Genomic DNA, 16,596 nt, shown 5'->3' with positions numbered 1-16,596 from the left:
TCAGAGAGCTGAGGTTGGAATTCGGTGAGGAGATGCTGGCCAACAGTGAAGGTGTCCACTAGCCAGAAGCCTTTGGTTCTTGCCTGAGGAGAAGAAAGCAGGCCTAGCAGCCTCTGATCCAGGTCATGGCTTCAGTCACAGGGTGACTGCATCCCACTCTTCACCCTGGGGAAGAGGAGCATGCATGTGTGTGCAGTGCGTGCACATGTGCATGAGTGATTGCATGCATGTGTGTGCAGTGCATGCACATGTGCATGAGTGATTGCATGCATGTGTGTGCAGTGCGTGCACATGTGCATGAGTGATTGCATGCATGCGTGTGCACATGTGCATGAGTGATTGCATGCATGCGTGTGCACATGTGCATGAGTGATTGCATGCACAGGTGTATGTTGGGCGACTGATACCTGTGTGCCCTGGAGACCAGGAGGATAAGTCCTTTGAGGCTGACGTGGGTGAGATTAAAAGATGCCGTCACTGGGAGCATCTGGCTCTTCCTGCTCAAAGTGTGGTCCACGGAGCGGCAGGCTCAGCCTCCACTGCAGAACTGTGGGGAAGACATTCAGTCTTGGGCTCATCCCAGACTGTACATTTTAGCAGTTTCCGCAGGTGATTTGTATACATGTGACACTTTGAGAAATGCTGGTTTAGAATTGAAACAAAGATGTAATTATTAAAGCAAAGGAAAATAAAAGGGGGCCCTGGCCTGTTGGCTCAGCAGTAGAGCGTTGGACCAGGTGTGGAAGTCCTGAGATTGATTCTGGGTCAGCGTCAGCACACACAGGAGAAGTGACCATCTGCTTCTCCACCCCTCCATCCCCTTCTCTCAATCTCTCTCACTTCCTCTCCCGTAGCCATGGCTCAATTGGTTTGAGCAAGTTGGCCCCAGGCACTGAGCATGGCTCCATGGCCTCGTCTCAGGCACTAAAATAGCTTGGTTGCCAAGCAATGGAGCGGTGGCCCCTGGTAGGGGGCTTACTGGGTTGGATCCCGATCGGGGCGCATGTGGGAGTCTGTCTCTCTGCCTCCCCTGTTCTCACTTAAAAAAAAAAGTGTATGCCTTCATTACCTAAAACCATCTCAGAAACCACAAGCTAGTCTGTGACTCTCTATAGCCCATGGAGTGGAATCCTAAAGCCTTACCTTGGTTTTCAGGCCACAGTTATGTTTTCCCATAGAGATCTTCCGATTGGCTCTGTGTTAACTTCCTGGGTCAGATCTGCCTGCTCATTATGGTGGTTAAATACCATGGTAGTCCCTCTGCTACCGCTTACGTTTCCGCTTATTAGAGGCATCGTTGCATCCTTTTTCAGCACTTTGCTATATTTTCCTTTCTGGAGACCACACCCAAACTTCATTTGTGTAATCACATTTTGTATAATCTGCCTTCCAGTATCTGAACCCTTGAGGGCAGCTGCTGTCTTAGGTCCTGGCAGCCCACTTGCTGTCATTTGGAAATTTAGTGACATGTGTGCAGTTCCTGTTTTCTCACCTGACTGCAACTGAGCTCTTATACCCACCTCAGTAAAGAATCTTGGAAGTCGCACGAGGGACTGACTGGGTCACACACACAGCCCTTTCCTGCTTTAGGCCCTTGGCATTTTGTTAGGGTGACCTCGATTTCACCAGCCGCGTTTATTGAATGCTCCGAGCCTGTCCCTCCGCCTCGTCACTGGAAGGGATTACAAATGACAATGTTTTTAAGCATACAGAGCTAAGCTGGGCATGCTGAGCACCGTGTCGAAGATCCGAGGGCAGGTGAGGACCACCGGGTACCCGCAGACGGAGGGCTTGCTGGGCGACTGCATGCTGAAGTACGGCCGGGAGCTCGGGGAAGCCTCCACCTTCGGTGAGTGGCACCGTGACCCCGGGGAGCGAGGGCGCGCCCCTCGGTGCTTGTAGGTTCTACAAGAAGCCTTTATTGTAACAGCCTGTACTTGTGTATTCTTATTACCAAAGTACTACAAGTACTACATATTTGTAACAGGAAGTTTAGAAAACCTAGCCAAGTAAGATAAAGGAAAATGCTGACACCACCCAAACCATATATGCACCTGGGGCTGACATCCAAATCAGCTGAGCCGTCCTCAGCACCTGGGCCAATGCTTGAACCAGGGGAGCCACTGGCTGTGAGAGGGGGAGAGGGAGAAGCAGATGGTCACTTCTCACGTGTGCCCTGACTGGGGACAGAATCCTGGATGTCCGCACGCTGGGCCAATGCTCTATCCACTGAGCAAACTGACCAGGGCCTAAATTTTTTTTTTTTTTTTTAGTTTACTGATTTGAGAGAGAGAGAGAGAGAGAAAGAGAAAAATATTGATTTGTTGTTCCACTTACTTATGCATTCATTGACTGATTCTTGTATGTGTCCTGACCAGGGATTAAATCTGCAACCTTGAAACACTCTAACCAACTGGCTACCTGGCCAGGGCTGCCCCCTTTTTTTCTTATTAGTTAGCTCTTTCAATGGTCAGAATCTTTGCTGACCTTCTAAGTTGATGGAGTTTAATACTAGGTAGGCATTCACTTCGGACCTTGTGGGTGGGAGTCATTGTAATGAAGAAAGATTTTTGCTTTTCATGTAGTGGGGGTCACTGGGTCTCCTTAATGCTTTATGGCTTTGCTGTCAAGTTTAGAAAAACTTTTCGTCTCACTCCCACTAATTGTGCAAATGTTTATTTATACTTACACCCGTATGCTTTCTTTTCTTACCTTTACACTTCCAGGGTCCTGAGTTTAACGGGTGAATCTGTGCAAGAGGGTTCTAGTTTTGTTTTAGTTGTCCTAACGCCGTCGATCTTTCTGATTTGAACTAATTTTTTTTTTAATTTTTTTAATCAAGAGAGAGAGAGGGATGCAGCAAGGACAGACAGACAGGAAGGCAGAGAGATGAGAAGCATCAGTTCTTCATTGAGGCACCTTAGTTGTTCAGTGATTGCTTTCTCATATGTGCCTTGACGGAGGGAGGGCCTGTAGCAGAGCGAGTGACCTCTTGCTCAAGCCAGTGGAGTCTATGGTCTCACGCTCATGCTGGCGAGCCTCCACTCAAGCTGGTGACCTCGGAGTTTCAAACGTGGGTCCTCAGCATCCCAGGCAGACGGTCTATCCACTGCACCACTGCCTGGTCAGGCTGAACTAACCTTTTTGGTATAGGCTAAAAATTATTCATTTTAAGTTTGTTTCTGGTCTTCCCTGGTTTCTTGATCCATACCCTATTTTGATCAACTGTCATGTTGTTTTAGTATTGTAATTTAAAAGCACATTTTAACATTATGTAAGTGAAATTTCCCCCTAGATATTGTAAAAATTTCATGGACATATTTGCCTGTTTTAGTTTTGCAGATAAAACTTAGAGTCATTTTAAGTCCCCTCTACTAAGGAACAAAATGCTCATTCAATTTTGATTAAGATTTCTTGAAATGAATACATTAATTAGATCGGGGGTGAATTGAATTCAATGTATGAAGCCTTCTGGGAGGATTTGGGACCTTTGCTGTGCAGGGAGTGGTAACAAGGAAGGACATGGAATTGAGGCTTTTAAGTATTTGGCCGTAGTGATTCATCTATGAAATTGGGGGGAGGGTGTATTTTGAAAACTTAAAAAAAAGAAAAATGAAACTTTAAAACATGAATTAGTTACCAAGAATAACAATATCTGCTAGAGTAGTAGAATGTGATTTTATTTTGTTCCCTGTGAGTGGAGACAAGGTAACCTTTTCTTGTACCTTGATGGCAGGCCCGACAGGGGACAGGTGAGGCCACCAGACGGGCCCTGACACCCAGGGCGGTTCCTGCTGTGCATCTGGCCGCAGTGACAGGGCAGAGGGCTTGGAGGGGCAGACAGCGTGGTAGCTTCGCAAGTGCCCAGCGACTTACTGGAACCCGGGATATGGAAGAGAGCTATGTCAGGAGGGCCGGGCTGTTAGGAACAGATGGGCCGCGTGGTGCTCTGAGGAACAGGCTGTGCTATCGGATGCTTTCTCAGAGCCATGTGGTGGGACCTCCTTCAAGTGCAGAAACCTTGGGGGGTGGAGCCTGAGCCCCACACCCTCCTGGAATTGACAGCACTGACCTTGGGCAAGTAGAGGGAGTGTCCAGTTCATGCAGAATGTCATCTTTGGAGTCTTCAAAGAAATACACTTGAAAATGTTTTTGTCAAAGCTGAATTAAGTGACATTCTGGGGCACGGGCACAGGCGGCAGAGTGAGGGGGTCAGGAGCAGAACCCTTCGTTTCTGACTTCCTGGGCAGAGAAGAATCTCCAGGCTAGGAAAGGACGTCCCGTCTCCATCGGAACAATGTAGAGTCAGACTCCTGACTAGGTTAGCCTCCCAGGAGGAATGAAGCTGCCAGTGGGTCAAAGGGAGTCCCAGGAAGCTGTGGTTTAGTCACTGATATTTTGCAAAGTCCTGCAGCATATGTTATCTAGTTCCTTTCTTTTCTTTTTTTAAAAAAGGAATGAGACAGTAGTGCTATCCCTGTTTTACAGATGAATGAATTATACATGCCTTCAACTAATAAGTGAAACTATTGAAGGTCAGAATTGGTTAGGAATGCAAAATCTTGGGCTGGCTTTTAAGGTCTTCTTCAGCTTGGGAGTTGAGGGGCCACACACTCTGCCTTTTTACAAACTCAACTTGGAACCCTCCCACCCCGACACGGGACAGCTGGTTCTGTCCAGGGAGGCATGTGCCAGAGATGAACTTTAGAGAACCTGCACCCTCATCACGCGCAGCTCCCAGGGCCCCTGCTTGCAAACCAGTACGGATTGGCTGGTGCCCAGGTGCCACGCGTAATTCAGCCAGAGCTGCCTGTCACCACCCAGGATCAGCATGACTGCCCAGGCCTCAGGGCGGCCGCAGACCCTGCCCGCCCTGCTGGGACGCTCCCTGTGTGGCACTGCCTGGCTTCTCTGACTCAGGGAGGATGGGGAGCCCTAGAACCATCTGAAGGATCCAGCCAGTGGCCTCAGGAAAATCTGGCAGCAAAAGCTGAGATGAGATTTTGTTAATTTATTTCTATTGTAATCTTTATTGGTTGATGCTTGGCCCCCCCATGACTCAATCCTTTCATTGTTTACAAAGAGGGACTTTGTTCTGGAGCTTCTAAGAAACCCTTGGTGCCAGTTCACCCAAGTTACCTTTTTATAAATGGAGCTTTATCTCCACCTAGTGGCCAAAATGGTAAGTGCCTCGGCCTGTCTGCCTCCAGGTTGAGTGTTAGGAAGAAAATGCGGACTGTAGAAAAGAAATTGTAGAAAGTTTTTTAAAAATATTTTTCTGAGTCAGTCCCAGGCCTTATTAAACCATTATCCACAAACTTTTGGAAAGAAATATGTATCACTTCCAACCTTAAAGTACTCTGCCAATAAATCCTTTTTATTTGTATTTTCTATTCCAGGCAATGCACTGGTAGAAGTTGGCGAATCCATGAAGCTGATGGCTGAAGTCAAAGACTCCCTTGATATTAACGTAAAGCAAACTTTTATTGATCCACTTCAGTTACTACAAGACAAAGATTTAAAAGAGATTGGGGTAAGTTTTCTTGGCTGTAAACCCACCTATTGCTCCTTAAGTGATGTTTATATGTAACATCATTAGGACGTTTCTTTAGGGACCAAATGCAAACATCAGCTGATTGTGTGCCTTGAGAGAAATCACTCAGTTCTGCTCCCCTGGCCCAGGTGGGAGCTCCAGGCTCAGTGGGCTCTTTATCCTGTAGCGCATTGAAGCCAAACAGAAACCAAGTTAAAGACACTTATTTCCCCAGCCATTTCTTGCATATGGTGATTCTAGAACTGTGTAGTGGGTTTTTGATACTGAAACTCATATATTTGTTGCATCTTTTTTTTTTTTTTTTTTCATTTTTCTGAAGCTGGAAACAGGGAGAGACAGTCAGACAGACTCCCGCATGCGCCCGACCGGGATCCACCCGGCACACCCACCAGGGGCGATGCTCTGCCCACCAGGGGGCGATGCTCTGCCCATCCTGGGCGTCGCCATGTTGCGACCAGAGCCACTCTAGCGCCTGGGGCAGAGGCCACAGAGCCATCCCCAGCGTCCGGGCCATCTTTGCTCCAATGGAGCCTTGGCTGCGGGAGGGGAAGAGAGAGACAGAGAGGAAAGCGCGGCGGAGGGGTAGAGAAGCAAATGGGCGCTTCTCCTGTGTGCCCTGGCCGGGAATCGAACCCGGGTCCTCTGCACGCTAGGCCGATGCTCTACCGCTGAGCCAACCGGCCAGGGCCTTTGTTGCATCTTTTGATGCGTCATACAAGTGGTCATTATTCTCCTTGACCTCATTGTGTGCTTGGAAAACTATTTAAAGTGGCCACCCCCAGCACACACAGAGGGTGTACACGCACTGTAGCATTTACTCAACTTGTTCTGTAATTAATTGTCAGGGAACTTTATGAAAGACACATAAATATTCTAGAGGATACTAGAAATTTGTGTTTTTATCATCTACTTTTTCTTAAAATTGATTTTAGAGAGAAAGGAATGGAGAGAGAGAGAGAATCATTGATTTATTGTTCCAATCATTTATGCATTCATTGTTTGCTTCTTGTATGTGCCTTGACCGGGGATTGAATCTGCAACCTTGGCATATTGGGATGATTTTCTTACCAACTGAGCTACCCAGCCAGGGCCTGTCATCTACTTTTTAGTGAGGAGTTGACAATAGTGCCAAAAGAAACAGCCTTCATTTTGGTATAGTTACTTTGGTTGGAAATTATCTGGACATTAACAGAGCCAAAGTGAAGAGTCCTATAAAGAACGTTGATTGCCTGGCCTGTGGTGGTGCAGTGGATAAAGCACTGACCTGGAAGGCTGAGGTCACTAGTGCAAAACACCGGGCTTGCCCGGTTAAGGCACATACAGAAAGGAACTATTACACGTTGATACTTCCCTTTTCATACTTCTCTTTCTATTCTCTCTCTAAAAAAATCAATAAATAAAATCTTAAAAGAACTTTGGAAAATGAATCAATGCCAATACTGTGTCCTTATATTCCATATTGACACTCATTTATTCTGCCATCCATTCATCCATCCATCAACCCATCTACCCATTTCTTCATTTATTCCATTATCCGTTCATCATTCATTCATTCATTCATTCCGTCCGTCCATTCATCCATCCATCCACCCATCCATCCATCTATTCATCCATCCATCATCCTCCATTATCCTCCATCCATCCATCATCATCTATCCATCCATCCATCTATCCATCCTCCATCCATCCTCATTTTGGAAATCCATTCATCCATCTATTCTCCCTCTATCCATCCTCCCTCTATCCATCCATCATCATGCATCCATCATCATCCATCCATCCATCCATCATCGTCCATCCATCCATCCTCCATCCTCCATCCATCCTCATTTTTTTTTTTTTGTATTTTTCTGAAGCCAGAAACGGGGAGGCAGTCAGACAGACTCCCGCATATGCCTGACCAGAATCCACCCGGCACGCCCACCAGGGGGTGATGCCGCTCTGCCCATCTGGGGTGTCGCTCTGTTGCGACCAGAGCCACTCTAGCACCTGAGGCAAAGGCCACAGAGCCATCCCCAGCGCCCGGGCCAACTTTGCTCCGATGGAGCCTCGGCTGCGGGAGGGGAAGAGAGAGAGAGAGGAAGGAGAGGGGGAGGGGTGGAGAAGCAGATGGGCGCTTCTCCTGTGTGCCCTGGCCGGGAATCGAACCCGGGACTTCTGCACGCCAGGCTGATGCTCTACCACTGAGCCAACCAGCCAGGGCCTCCATACTCATTTTGGATATTCATTTATCCATCTATTCTCTCTCTATCCGTCCATCATCATCCATCCATTCATCCATCCATCATCCTCCATCCATCCATCATCCTCCATCCATCCATCATCCATCCATCATCCATCCTCCTTCCGTCCATCCATCATCCTCCATCCATTCATCCATCTATCCATCGTCCTCCATCTTCCATCCATCCATCTATCCATCCATCCATCCTTGAGAATTTGCAATGAAAGGAGCCTCTAACAGATGCTGAGGTGCCCACCAAAAATAAAATTTTAAATGGGACCCTGCCCCCTAAAATTTAGGCCAAGAAGAAAAATAAAGACTCTCCTCACAGCAGTGAGGAAGGTCTGTCTGAGCCATGCTCTGCATTCCTGGAGGTCTGTCCCCTCTGTCTCCTAGCACCACCTGAGAAAGCTGGAGGGCCGCCGCCTGGATTATGATTATAAAAAGAAGCGAGTAGGTAAGATACCTGATGAAGAAATCAGACAAGCTATAGAGAAATTTGAAGAGTCGAAGGACTTGGCTGAACGAAGCATGTTTAATTTTTTAGAGAATGATGTAAGTATTGATACCGAATGGGAGACTTTCATGGGAATGAGAACGTTGACTGTGTTTGCGGAGGGGCGCTAGAGCCTTGACTGTGACGAAAGTTTCCAGAACTTTCTGTAACCATTCTCCCCTGCCTCAGAGCTTTAGACATTCAGCATGTCCCAGCTGAAATCTAAGGTCTTGGGGTGCCCAGTCATCCCTAGGGTGGCTTCCGTGCTGTGCTGGGGTTGGCCTTGGTGAAGTGGGGGTATCTTGGGAATCACCCTGTTGCCAGTTTTTGTTTCCAAGGTCATAGCGTTGCTGATTTTTCCGGATGGAAAGCCCACGCCGCGTGGCAATGTACAGTTTTGCACACATGGGAGAGGGAGCATCTCTCTGCGCTGGTGGGAGAGCCTTGCGCACCATCCAGCACTCTGATGCCTTCACCTGTCACAGTAGAGGCCTCTCAGGACATGGGCCGAAATTTCTTAGCTATGTCATAGCGGTGCTGGCGGGTGCGGGGACTGTGGAGGTCTCGGGACACAGCCCTCAGACAGGCTGATGGTGTCCTGCACTGGGATTCTCACCACCAGCTGTATTTGCCCGAGAGAAGTTAGACAAAATAGGATTAAGGGGGATGGTGGAGTGGGGATTCCCCTCTTTGTTGGTGGCGAGGAGTCACTGGGCATGTTTCGGTGCCTCGTGAGCCATCTCGGCTCAGTGCTCACTGTGGCCCTGCTTGTTGAACTTTGAAATCTGTGGGTACAAATCGGAGGATTTATCTATCTGCAAAACCACCTTCTACTTATTATAGTTCATTAAAAGGCACATTGAGGTCTTGCATCTTTGAGTCAAGTTGAACTGAGCACTTTTTATAGCCGTGGGGATATTTTGGGTAGGGGGTGACGTCCAGTATCAACAAGAGTAGTCCTGGGGAGGGGACATTTTGAAATTTCCACGTCCATTAAACCTGAGTGCTCAAAAGCACACTCTGTTTGTTTCTCCTTTTAAATATTTTGTCAGGTGTTTACATAGCGTGGGAAACAGGAAGGGTGGTCGCAGTTTGCTCTGTTGTTTTGCTGGTTTGTTCTCCCTTAAATATGTAAATTTCCTTTTGAAATGGTCCCTGAGCAATAGCAGTTTGGTTTGGTTTTGTGTCGGTTGCACGTGTTATTTTTGGAAGCATTTGGGAAAATGTTTTTGGTGTATTTGGTGTCAGCTGCACATGCCCCACGCCCAGGAGTGGTGGTTTAACCCCTGAGGTGGAATCCTGTGCGGGACGAGCTGTCCAACCCACACGCTCCATCAGGGAGGCCTGTCTCCCTGGGTTGATCCTAGGGAGACCTCAGTTTCTCTTCAGTATCAGTCAAAAGTCAGCAGTGATCCTTTTTTATAAAAATCCAGTCCTCTTTTCATTCAGGAGGGTTGGCAGTACCCTGCTTGTCATACAGGAGGTAAGCCCCTCCCACCTGCCCGGAGCCGACAGGTGCATTTGCCAGGCTGAGTGGTGCAGCCAGTGAGAGAAGTGTTTTACCCTCTCACAGGCCTGGGTTTATTGCGACCTTGGTTCTGCCTGTCCAGGTGTTGACTTCTAAGTGTGGTTTGGGAGGCAGAGGCCACCTGCCTACTGCTTATGGCCCGGGGCAGCAGGGAGCCTCCACTGTCTAGCAGGGGGAGGCAGATAAGCCATGGTGACACCATGTGTCCCTCACTGGAGACTCAGAGCCTGGTGACCACCTCTTCCCGAGTTGCACTGAATACCCACTCTGTGCACACGACAGCCCATGATTCCTTCCCGAAGTCAGCCATGGAGTGACTAGTTACAAGTGCATCTCTTGGTGACATAATCTTGTATTTTAACCACATCAGAGAGGAGAGTGGTGACGTCCCCCTCTGCCCTGCCCAACTTCACATGTGTTTCAAAGAAAGTTCATCTGACCCCCTTCCTCTGTCCCTTTACACGTGACGTCACGCCGGGCGGATTTCAAAGTGGGCATGAAGATAGAAATCCGCTTTCCCAAAGTCAGGGCGGCTGGTGCGGATCCACCCGGCATGCAACTCGGGCCCTGCGGGAACTTACTTTCTGTAGCTGATTCCACTCTGATCTCATTAGAGGCCCTGGACTTGCTCAAAAAGTGTGTGTCAGAGCCAAAGAGGTGAAACGTAAGAATCCGTAGGGTTTCGGAGGGGTCGTGCTGTCCCTGTTTTGTTTGCACGGTTTGGGAAATTTGAGGCTGGGCTTGGAGGTCCTCCAGCCACAGAGCGTGGCGAACGTGTGGTGAGGCTTCCTGGTTCCGACACTGATCCTGGTGGGGCTCACGCAGCTCTGAGAGGCACACTGAGTCCGTGTTTGCAGTGGGATAGGTGGGCAAGGAAAAGGAAGTGGACCTAACAGTACACGGAGCCAGTTTGGATCTCTGAGGCAGACGCGTGGCGGAGGGTTTGGCAGGGTGAGGACGTGCCTGCCTGCTCAGGGCTGGCTTTGCCCAACGCTGATGAGCAAACCGACCGAGGAAATGGTGCAGAGGCTTTGGGGAGCTTGGGAGAGGGGTGGTGGTTTTGTTTTGTGTGTTTGGATCTGGCGTGTGTGGGATTTGTGCTGGGGTCCCCGCCCACCTCCACCCAGCGGGCCTGCCTCCGGGGATTCCACAAATAAGCTCATTGAATCCCTTGTTTCTGTAGCAGCCCCTCGGATACCTGGGAGCCGGGGAAGTGCTCAGGCTAGCTGGCGGCGTCTCCTCCTCAAATGAGGCATCTCCAGGTCTTTGAGGTCTTTGAGACTTCCTGAGGGGACACAGCGTTTTTAGCTTATTTTTCCGTGTCCCCTGTAATCTGGTCACTGGTTTCATGGATGCCTGGGTTCACGGGAAAGAGAGAAGCCACAGCCTTGAGGGTGTCTTCCTCTCAGTGATGTGTTTCAGGGAGAGGATGTTGTGTCTACAGCGACAGCTCCGTCCGGGGGGCCGGCGGCTGTGCCCTGGCTTCCGTCTTGTCTGAGAAGGAGTTTAATTTCCATAGTCTCTTGCTCTGACTGAAAGTAGAAAGGACCCCCAGAAACACCTCGGTGTGAGGAAGCAGTTCCTCTGTCTCAGTGTTGGCTTTCTTTGTCACTGGGAAAACTTGATTTCATTTTCAGGTTGATGAACTTGATCACATTAAGATCTGCGACTATCGCCTGACCTGTGGTGGCGCAGTGGATAAAGCGTCGACCTGGAAATGCTGAGGTCGCCGGTTCGAAACCCTGGGCTTGCCTGGTCAAGGCACATATGGGAGTTGATGCTTCCTGCTCCTCCCCCCATCTCTCTCTCTCTCTCTTTCTCTCTCTCTCTCTCTCATTTCTAAAATTAATAAATAAAAAAAAATAAATAAATAAATTTAAAAAAAAAAAAAAAAAAAAAAAGATCTGCGACTATCACCTCATTGGAATAACAGGCATTGTTATTGAGCTAAATCAGATTTATAATCGGAACTCAATTTTCACATGTGTCGCCTGTGTTCCCGTCTTTCCCGGGACCCGTGTGATTACTACCAGGGCTCCCAGATGACGTGCAATGAGATGGACCGGAGCCAAGGGAGACGCGGGCTTCCCTGCAAATCTAGATCCCTGTTGCTGGTGTCCTTGCTCGGACCGCCGCAGGCTCTGGCCTCCGTGAAGTAACTTTCCGCTTCTGCTGCAGGTAGAACAAGTCAGCCAGTTGGCTGTGTTTATAGAGGCTGCATTAGACTATCACAAGCAATCCACCGAGATTCTGCAGGAGCTCCAGAAAAAGCTTCGGATGCGGTAAGAGCCTACTGGGCATGGCCCTGGGCTGCAGAGCTAGAATTAGTGGAAATCAATCTCTCTGTCTCTCTCTGTCTCTGTTCTCCCCCTTCCCATTGCCCAGTTTGGTTTTGAATTTTCTTTTTTCTTTTTTTCAGGTGAGAGGAGGTGGGATAGTGAGGCAGACTCACACATGCACATTGATTGCAATCCACCAGGCAACTCCTTCTTGGGCTAATGCTCAAGTGCAGAGCTATTTTTAGCACCTGAGGCTAATATGCTTCAGCGGAGCTATCTTCAGTGCCCAGGTCCCTGCTCAAACCAATCGATTCACTGGCAGTGGGAGGGGAAGATAGGGAGAAGGGGGAGGGGGGGAGAAGCATATGGTTGTTTCTCTTGTGTGCCCTGACCGGGAATTGAACCCGGGACGTCCATATGCCAGGCTGATGCTCTACTACTGAGCCATCAGCCAGGGTATTGAATTTTCTGGAGCTGGTTTCACAGTTGGGTGTGGGATAGCACTGAGATAATCCATACATGGCTTTAGAATCGGGAAAAGGGAGCTAGAAATTTATTACCTTTTTCTTTTCATCAAAGCCCTTTTCCATGACCTATGTTTAGGGCAACTGGGCAAAATTGCTCACCAAACTTGAGTTCGGCCCCTGCAGAGCTATCCTGGTCTTATTGCTGCTTGAGAGCTTAGACCCCCACTTCCAGTCTGGGATGTGGTGAAGAGGGAGATGACAGGAAGTACGTCAGTATGTGGACAAAGACATGTGTAACTCAACAGTTCAGAAATCAGGTCATGTTCATGATATTCACTCTGAGTGGTATTGAGACTCAGGTACTTCATGAATGATCAAAGAAAAATTGCTGTGTTCCTTATGACCTTAAGGATCAATGTAGTCTATACTTTTTTGAAAATTAACGATATCACATGGAGTATGCACAGTAACCCTGTTCATTAAAATAAAGGGTGAAAAAAAACTGCCAGGTTTTTTTGACCGGATTTGATGACAGAAACTTGTCTTGTGTGGGATTCTGATAATGAATAAAGTTGGAGGGATTTTTGCTTATGTCAGCACCTTAATTACAGAGGGAAGACAAAAGGTGTGTCCAGTCAGTGAGGCATCCACGCTGCAGATGGGAGGTCGCCTGGAGCTCACCCGAGTGTGTGTTCATTTCCTATCCCTGTTTGGGGAGAACGAGAGAAGGCAGCCACCACTGTTGACTGCCCCGTGCACCCCTGGCTGCTCGGAGACTTCACGGGAGACACTTTTCAAATCCCTCCTTGTGAAACGACATTTGAGACAGGACCTCTAGCTACTCCGGCTACTCGAGAACTGGCTAAAAGTCACCCCTTGGTGGCACCATGTTCCCCCCCAGTCCATGGGTCCACCAGGGCAGGGCAGACGTGACTCGGGTCCAGCAGGTGTCTGACTCGTCTTCCCATGTGTGTTACAGAATATCGGCCGCGTCCGCTCTGCCCAGGCGGGAATACAAGCCACGGCCCCTAAAGAGGAGCCCTAGTGAGCTCAACGGGGTGGCCACCACCTCATCGGCCAACACAGCAGGTGAGATGCCCATTCTGTGGGCCAGGTGAGCCCTGCGGTCAGGCTCTGCGGAAGCCTCTGCTCACCATATGTTTTTCTATTGTTAAATACACTAAGACCCTCAGTTTCTTCTTCAGTTGTTTGGTAACTCCCCTGCTCCACCAATAATACCCCTTTCCCTGCTTCCTGGTTTTGGATACTTACGCTAATTTTTGCAAACCAGCCCCAGGAAGAATTCCATGACTACTCCCTGCCTCTTAACATGTATGATCGTGCCACAAAACCCTTTATATTTCCATTTTTAACCCTTTCAAAATATTGTACTTATTTTTAAAAGCTTTGGATTAGCATTTGTTGAGCACCTGCTGCGTGCAAGCCGCTTTCTTAAGTGCTGCGTCATTATTTGTTAATTGGACAAATGACACAAACATGTTTGTGAATGGAGTGATCACACCGAGAATAAACACCCTCAAGTGTAAGTCACACTGTGGTTTCCCGTGTTCACCTGCGGTGTCCCAGGCCCCGCCCTGCAAGTGGCCACTGTTAATAATTGGTCTGTTTATGAACACTGTACTCACAGTTTTAGATTTCTGTAAATGTGTCAGGATTCCTTTCAGTTATTTCCATGTCATGCGTATAGATCTACCCCATGTTTTTTTGACAGTTTGGTAGTTTCTCATTATACATACATTTCCTTGTTAATGGGCGTGAAGGTTGTTTTTAGTTATTTGCTAAGGGGATTATCCTATGTTGATAGAATATTTTATATATGCTGAGATGCAAGTCTTTCTTGGAAATGAAATTGCTGGGTTAAAGTGAATGCAAGTTTTAAGTGAGTGTAGATATACACATGGCACACTGCTATTAACCCTTTGAGTAGTGAGTTTTTTTCATGCTTATTGACCGCCAGGAGTGAGTTTTTTTTTTTCAAAAAATGAAATTAGTTCCAGTTTTATTAACTTAAAATCAGGTTTATTTGATAACCAATTTATGGAAACAAGAACATACATTTGCCTTTTTTAAATATTGCTTTACACATTTTTTAAATAAATCGATCATAGCCCTGGCCGGTTGGCTCAGTGGTAGAGCGTTGGCCTGGTGTGCAGGAGTCCTGGGTTCGATTCCCGGCCAGGGCACACAGGAGAAGCGCCCATCTGCTTCTCCACCCCTCCCCCTCTCCTTCCTCTCTGTCTCTCTCTTCCCCTCCCGTAGCCGAGGCTCCATTGGAGCAAAGATGGCCAGGGCGCTGAGGATGGCTCTGTGGCCTCTGCCTCAGGTGCTAGAATGGCTCTGGTTGTAACAGAGTGACACCCCAGATGGGCAGAGCATCGCCCCCTGGTGGACGTGCCGGGTGGATCCTGGTCGGGCGCATGTGGGAGTCTGTCTGACTGCCTCCCCATTTCCAACTTCAGAAAAACACAAAAAATTTAAAAAAATAAAATAAAAAATAAAATAAATCGATCATACTCTGGATGGTCTGGTGGCACAAGGATGTACATGACGTTCATACTACTCTAAGGGTTAATGTAGTAATACCTGCTTCCCCAAACCCATGTCATTAGACTTTCTTTTTTTTTTTCTTTTTTTCCATGTGAGAGGGGGAGAGGCAGAGAGACAGACTCCCACATCGCCCTGACTGGTATCCACCCAGCAACCCCTGTGTGGAGCCTATGCTTTGCCCATCTGGGCCATGCTTGCAACTGAGTTATTTTTACCACCTGAAGTGGAGGCTCCACAGAACCATCTGCACCACCCAGGGCTGATGCGCTCAAACCAATCTAGCCATGACTGTGGGAGAGTGAGGGAGGGAGGGAGGGAGGGAGGGAGGGAGGGAGGGAGGGAGAGAGGAGAGAGAGAGAGAGAGAGAGAGAGAGAGAGAGAGAAAGGGGAGGGGTGGAGAGCAGATGGTCACTTCTTCTGTGTGTCCTGACCAGGAATCAAACCCAGGATATCAACACACCCAGCTGAGGCTCTACCACTGAGCCAACCAACCCGGGCCATTAGACTTCCAGTTTTGCCAGGTGTTCATGTTTTAAAAAAATGGTATTCAATCTTAATTTGCCTTTCTGTGATAACTAGTGAGGTTAAGTGGGGTTTTTTTTCCTATGTTTAATTTATCGTTTGTATTTTCTCATGTTTGAACTGTCTGTTCACATGATTAATTTTTTCTTTGGGTAGTTTACTTTGTCTTACTGATTAATAAGAATTCTTGACATATGGGGAGATTAAGGTTTTTCCCCTAATTTGTTACTGAGATTTTAGCATTCTTATATGGTCTAAATCAAGTCCTTTGACTTATATGTGGTTTCCAAATATTTTCTTTCACTCTGCAGGTTCTTTTTAGTGTCTTTATAGCATTTTTGATATCCAAATTTTTAAATTTTGATGAAGTTCAGTTTATCAATTTTTCCTTTTAAGGTGATGCTTTTGATGTAAAGTTTGAGAATTTTTTTGCTGAGCCCTCAATCTTGAAGATTTCCTCCCATGGTTTTTCCTGGAAGTGCACCCCAGCGGGGATCTACCTGGCAATCCTCATCTGGGGCTGATACTCAAATCAGCCAAGCTGTTTTCAGCACCTAAGGCTGATGCTCTGACCTACTGAACTATCCTCAGTATCCAGGGCTGATGCTCGAACCAGTCGAGCCACTGGCTGTAGGAGGGGAAGAGGGAGAGAAGGGGAGAAGGGAGGGGAGAGAAGCAGATGGCCACCTCTCCTGTGTGCCCTGCCCAGGGATTGAACCCAGGACATCGGTATGCCAGGCTGATGCTCTATCCACTGAGCCTGTGGGCCAGGGCCCATGATTTCCTTTGAGTTAATTTTTGTGTCAGTGTGAGACTCAGGTCGAGATTCACGATTTCAGGTTCCTCCTCTATAACATGCTCTGTGCAGTTGGGATTTTCTTCCAACACTATTGCTGTGCTGTAAGGTTTGTTTTCAATTAAAAATACAAATGGCCGGAGTAATAGGCATATATATAGT

The 16,596-nt window shown here is 47.9% G+C and overlaps 1 protein-coding gene across 4 annotated transcripts in view; it reads left to right on the top strand.

Moving 5' to 3' along the window:
- Positions 1-16,596, top strand: part of SH3GL3 (SH3 domain containing GRB2 like 3, endophilin A3) — a 73,940-nt gene that overhangs the window by 40,095 nt on the left and 17,249 nt on the right. For 2 of the 4 annotated variants that reach the window (XM_066238357.1, XM_066238359.1), the window contains exons 4-8: positions 1,706-1,849; positions 5,400-5,533; positions 8,175-8,333; positions 11,981-12,084; positions 13,528-13,637. In XM_066238357.1, the coding sequence (XP_066094454.1) occupies positions 1,706-1,849; positions 5,400-5,533; positions 8,175-8,333; positions 11,981-12,084; positions 13,528-13,637 (651 nt within the window). The remainder of the gene's footprint in view (positions 1-1,705; positions 1,850-5,399; positions 5,534-8,174; positions 8,334-11,980; positions 12,085-13,527; positions 13,638-16,596) is intronic. The other 2 variants (XM_066238361.1, XM_066238358.1) reach the window with 2 other exon arrangements.

The sequence above is a fragment of the Saccopteryx bilineata genome, chromosome 7 (genome assembly GCF_036850765.1).
Source record: "Saccopteryx bilineata isolate mSacBil1 chromosome 7, mSacBil1_pri_phased_curated, whole genome shotgun sequence".
In the NCBI taxonomy this organism is placed as follows: domain Eukaryota; kingdom Metazoa; phylum Chordata; class Mammalia; order Chiroptera; family Emballonuridae; genus Saccopteryx; species Saccopteryx bilineata.
This window is presented reverse-complemented; position numbering and strand designations above follow the sequence as displayed.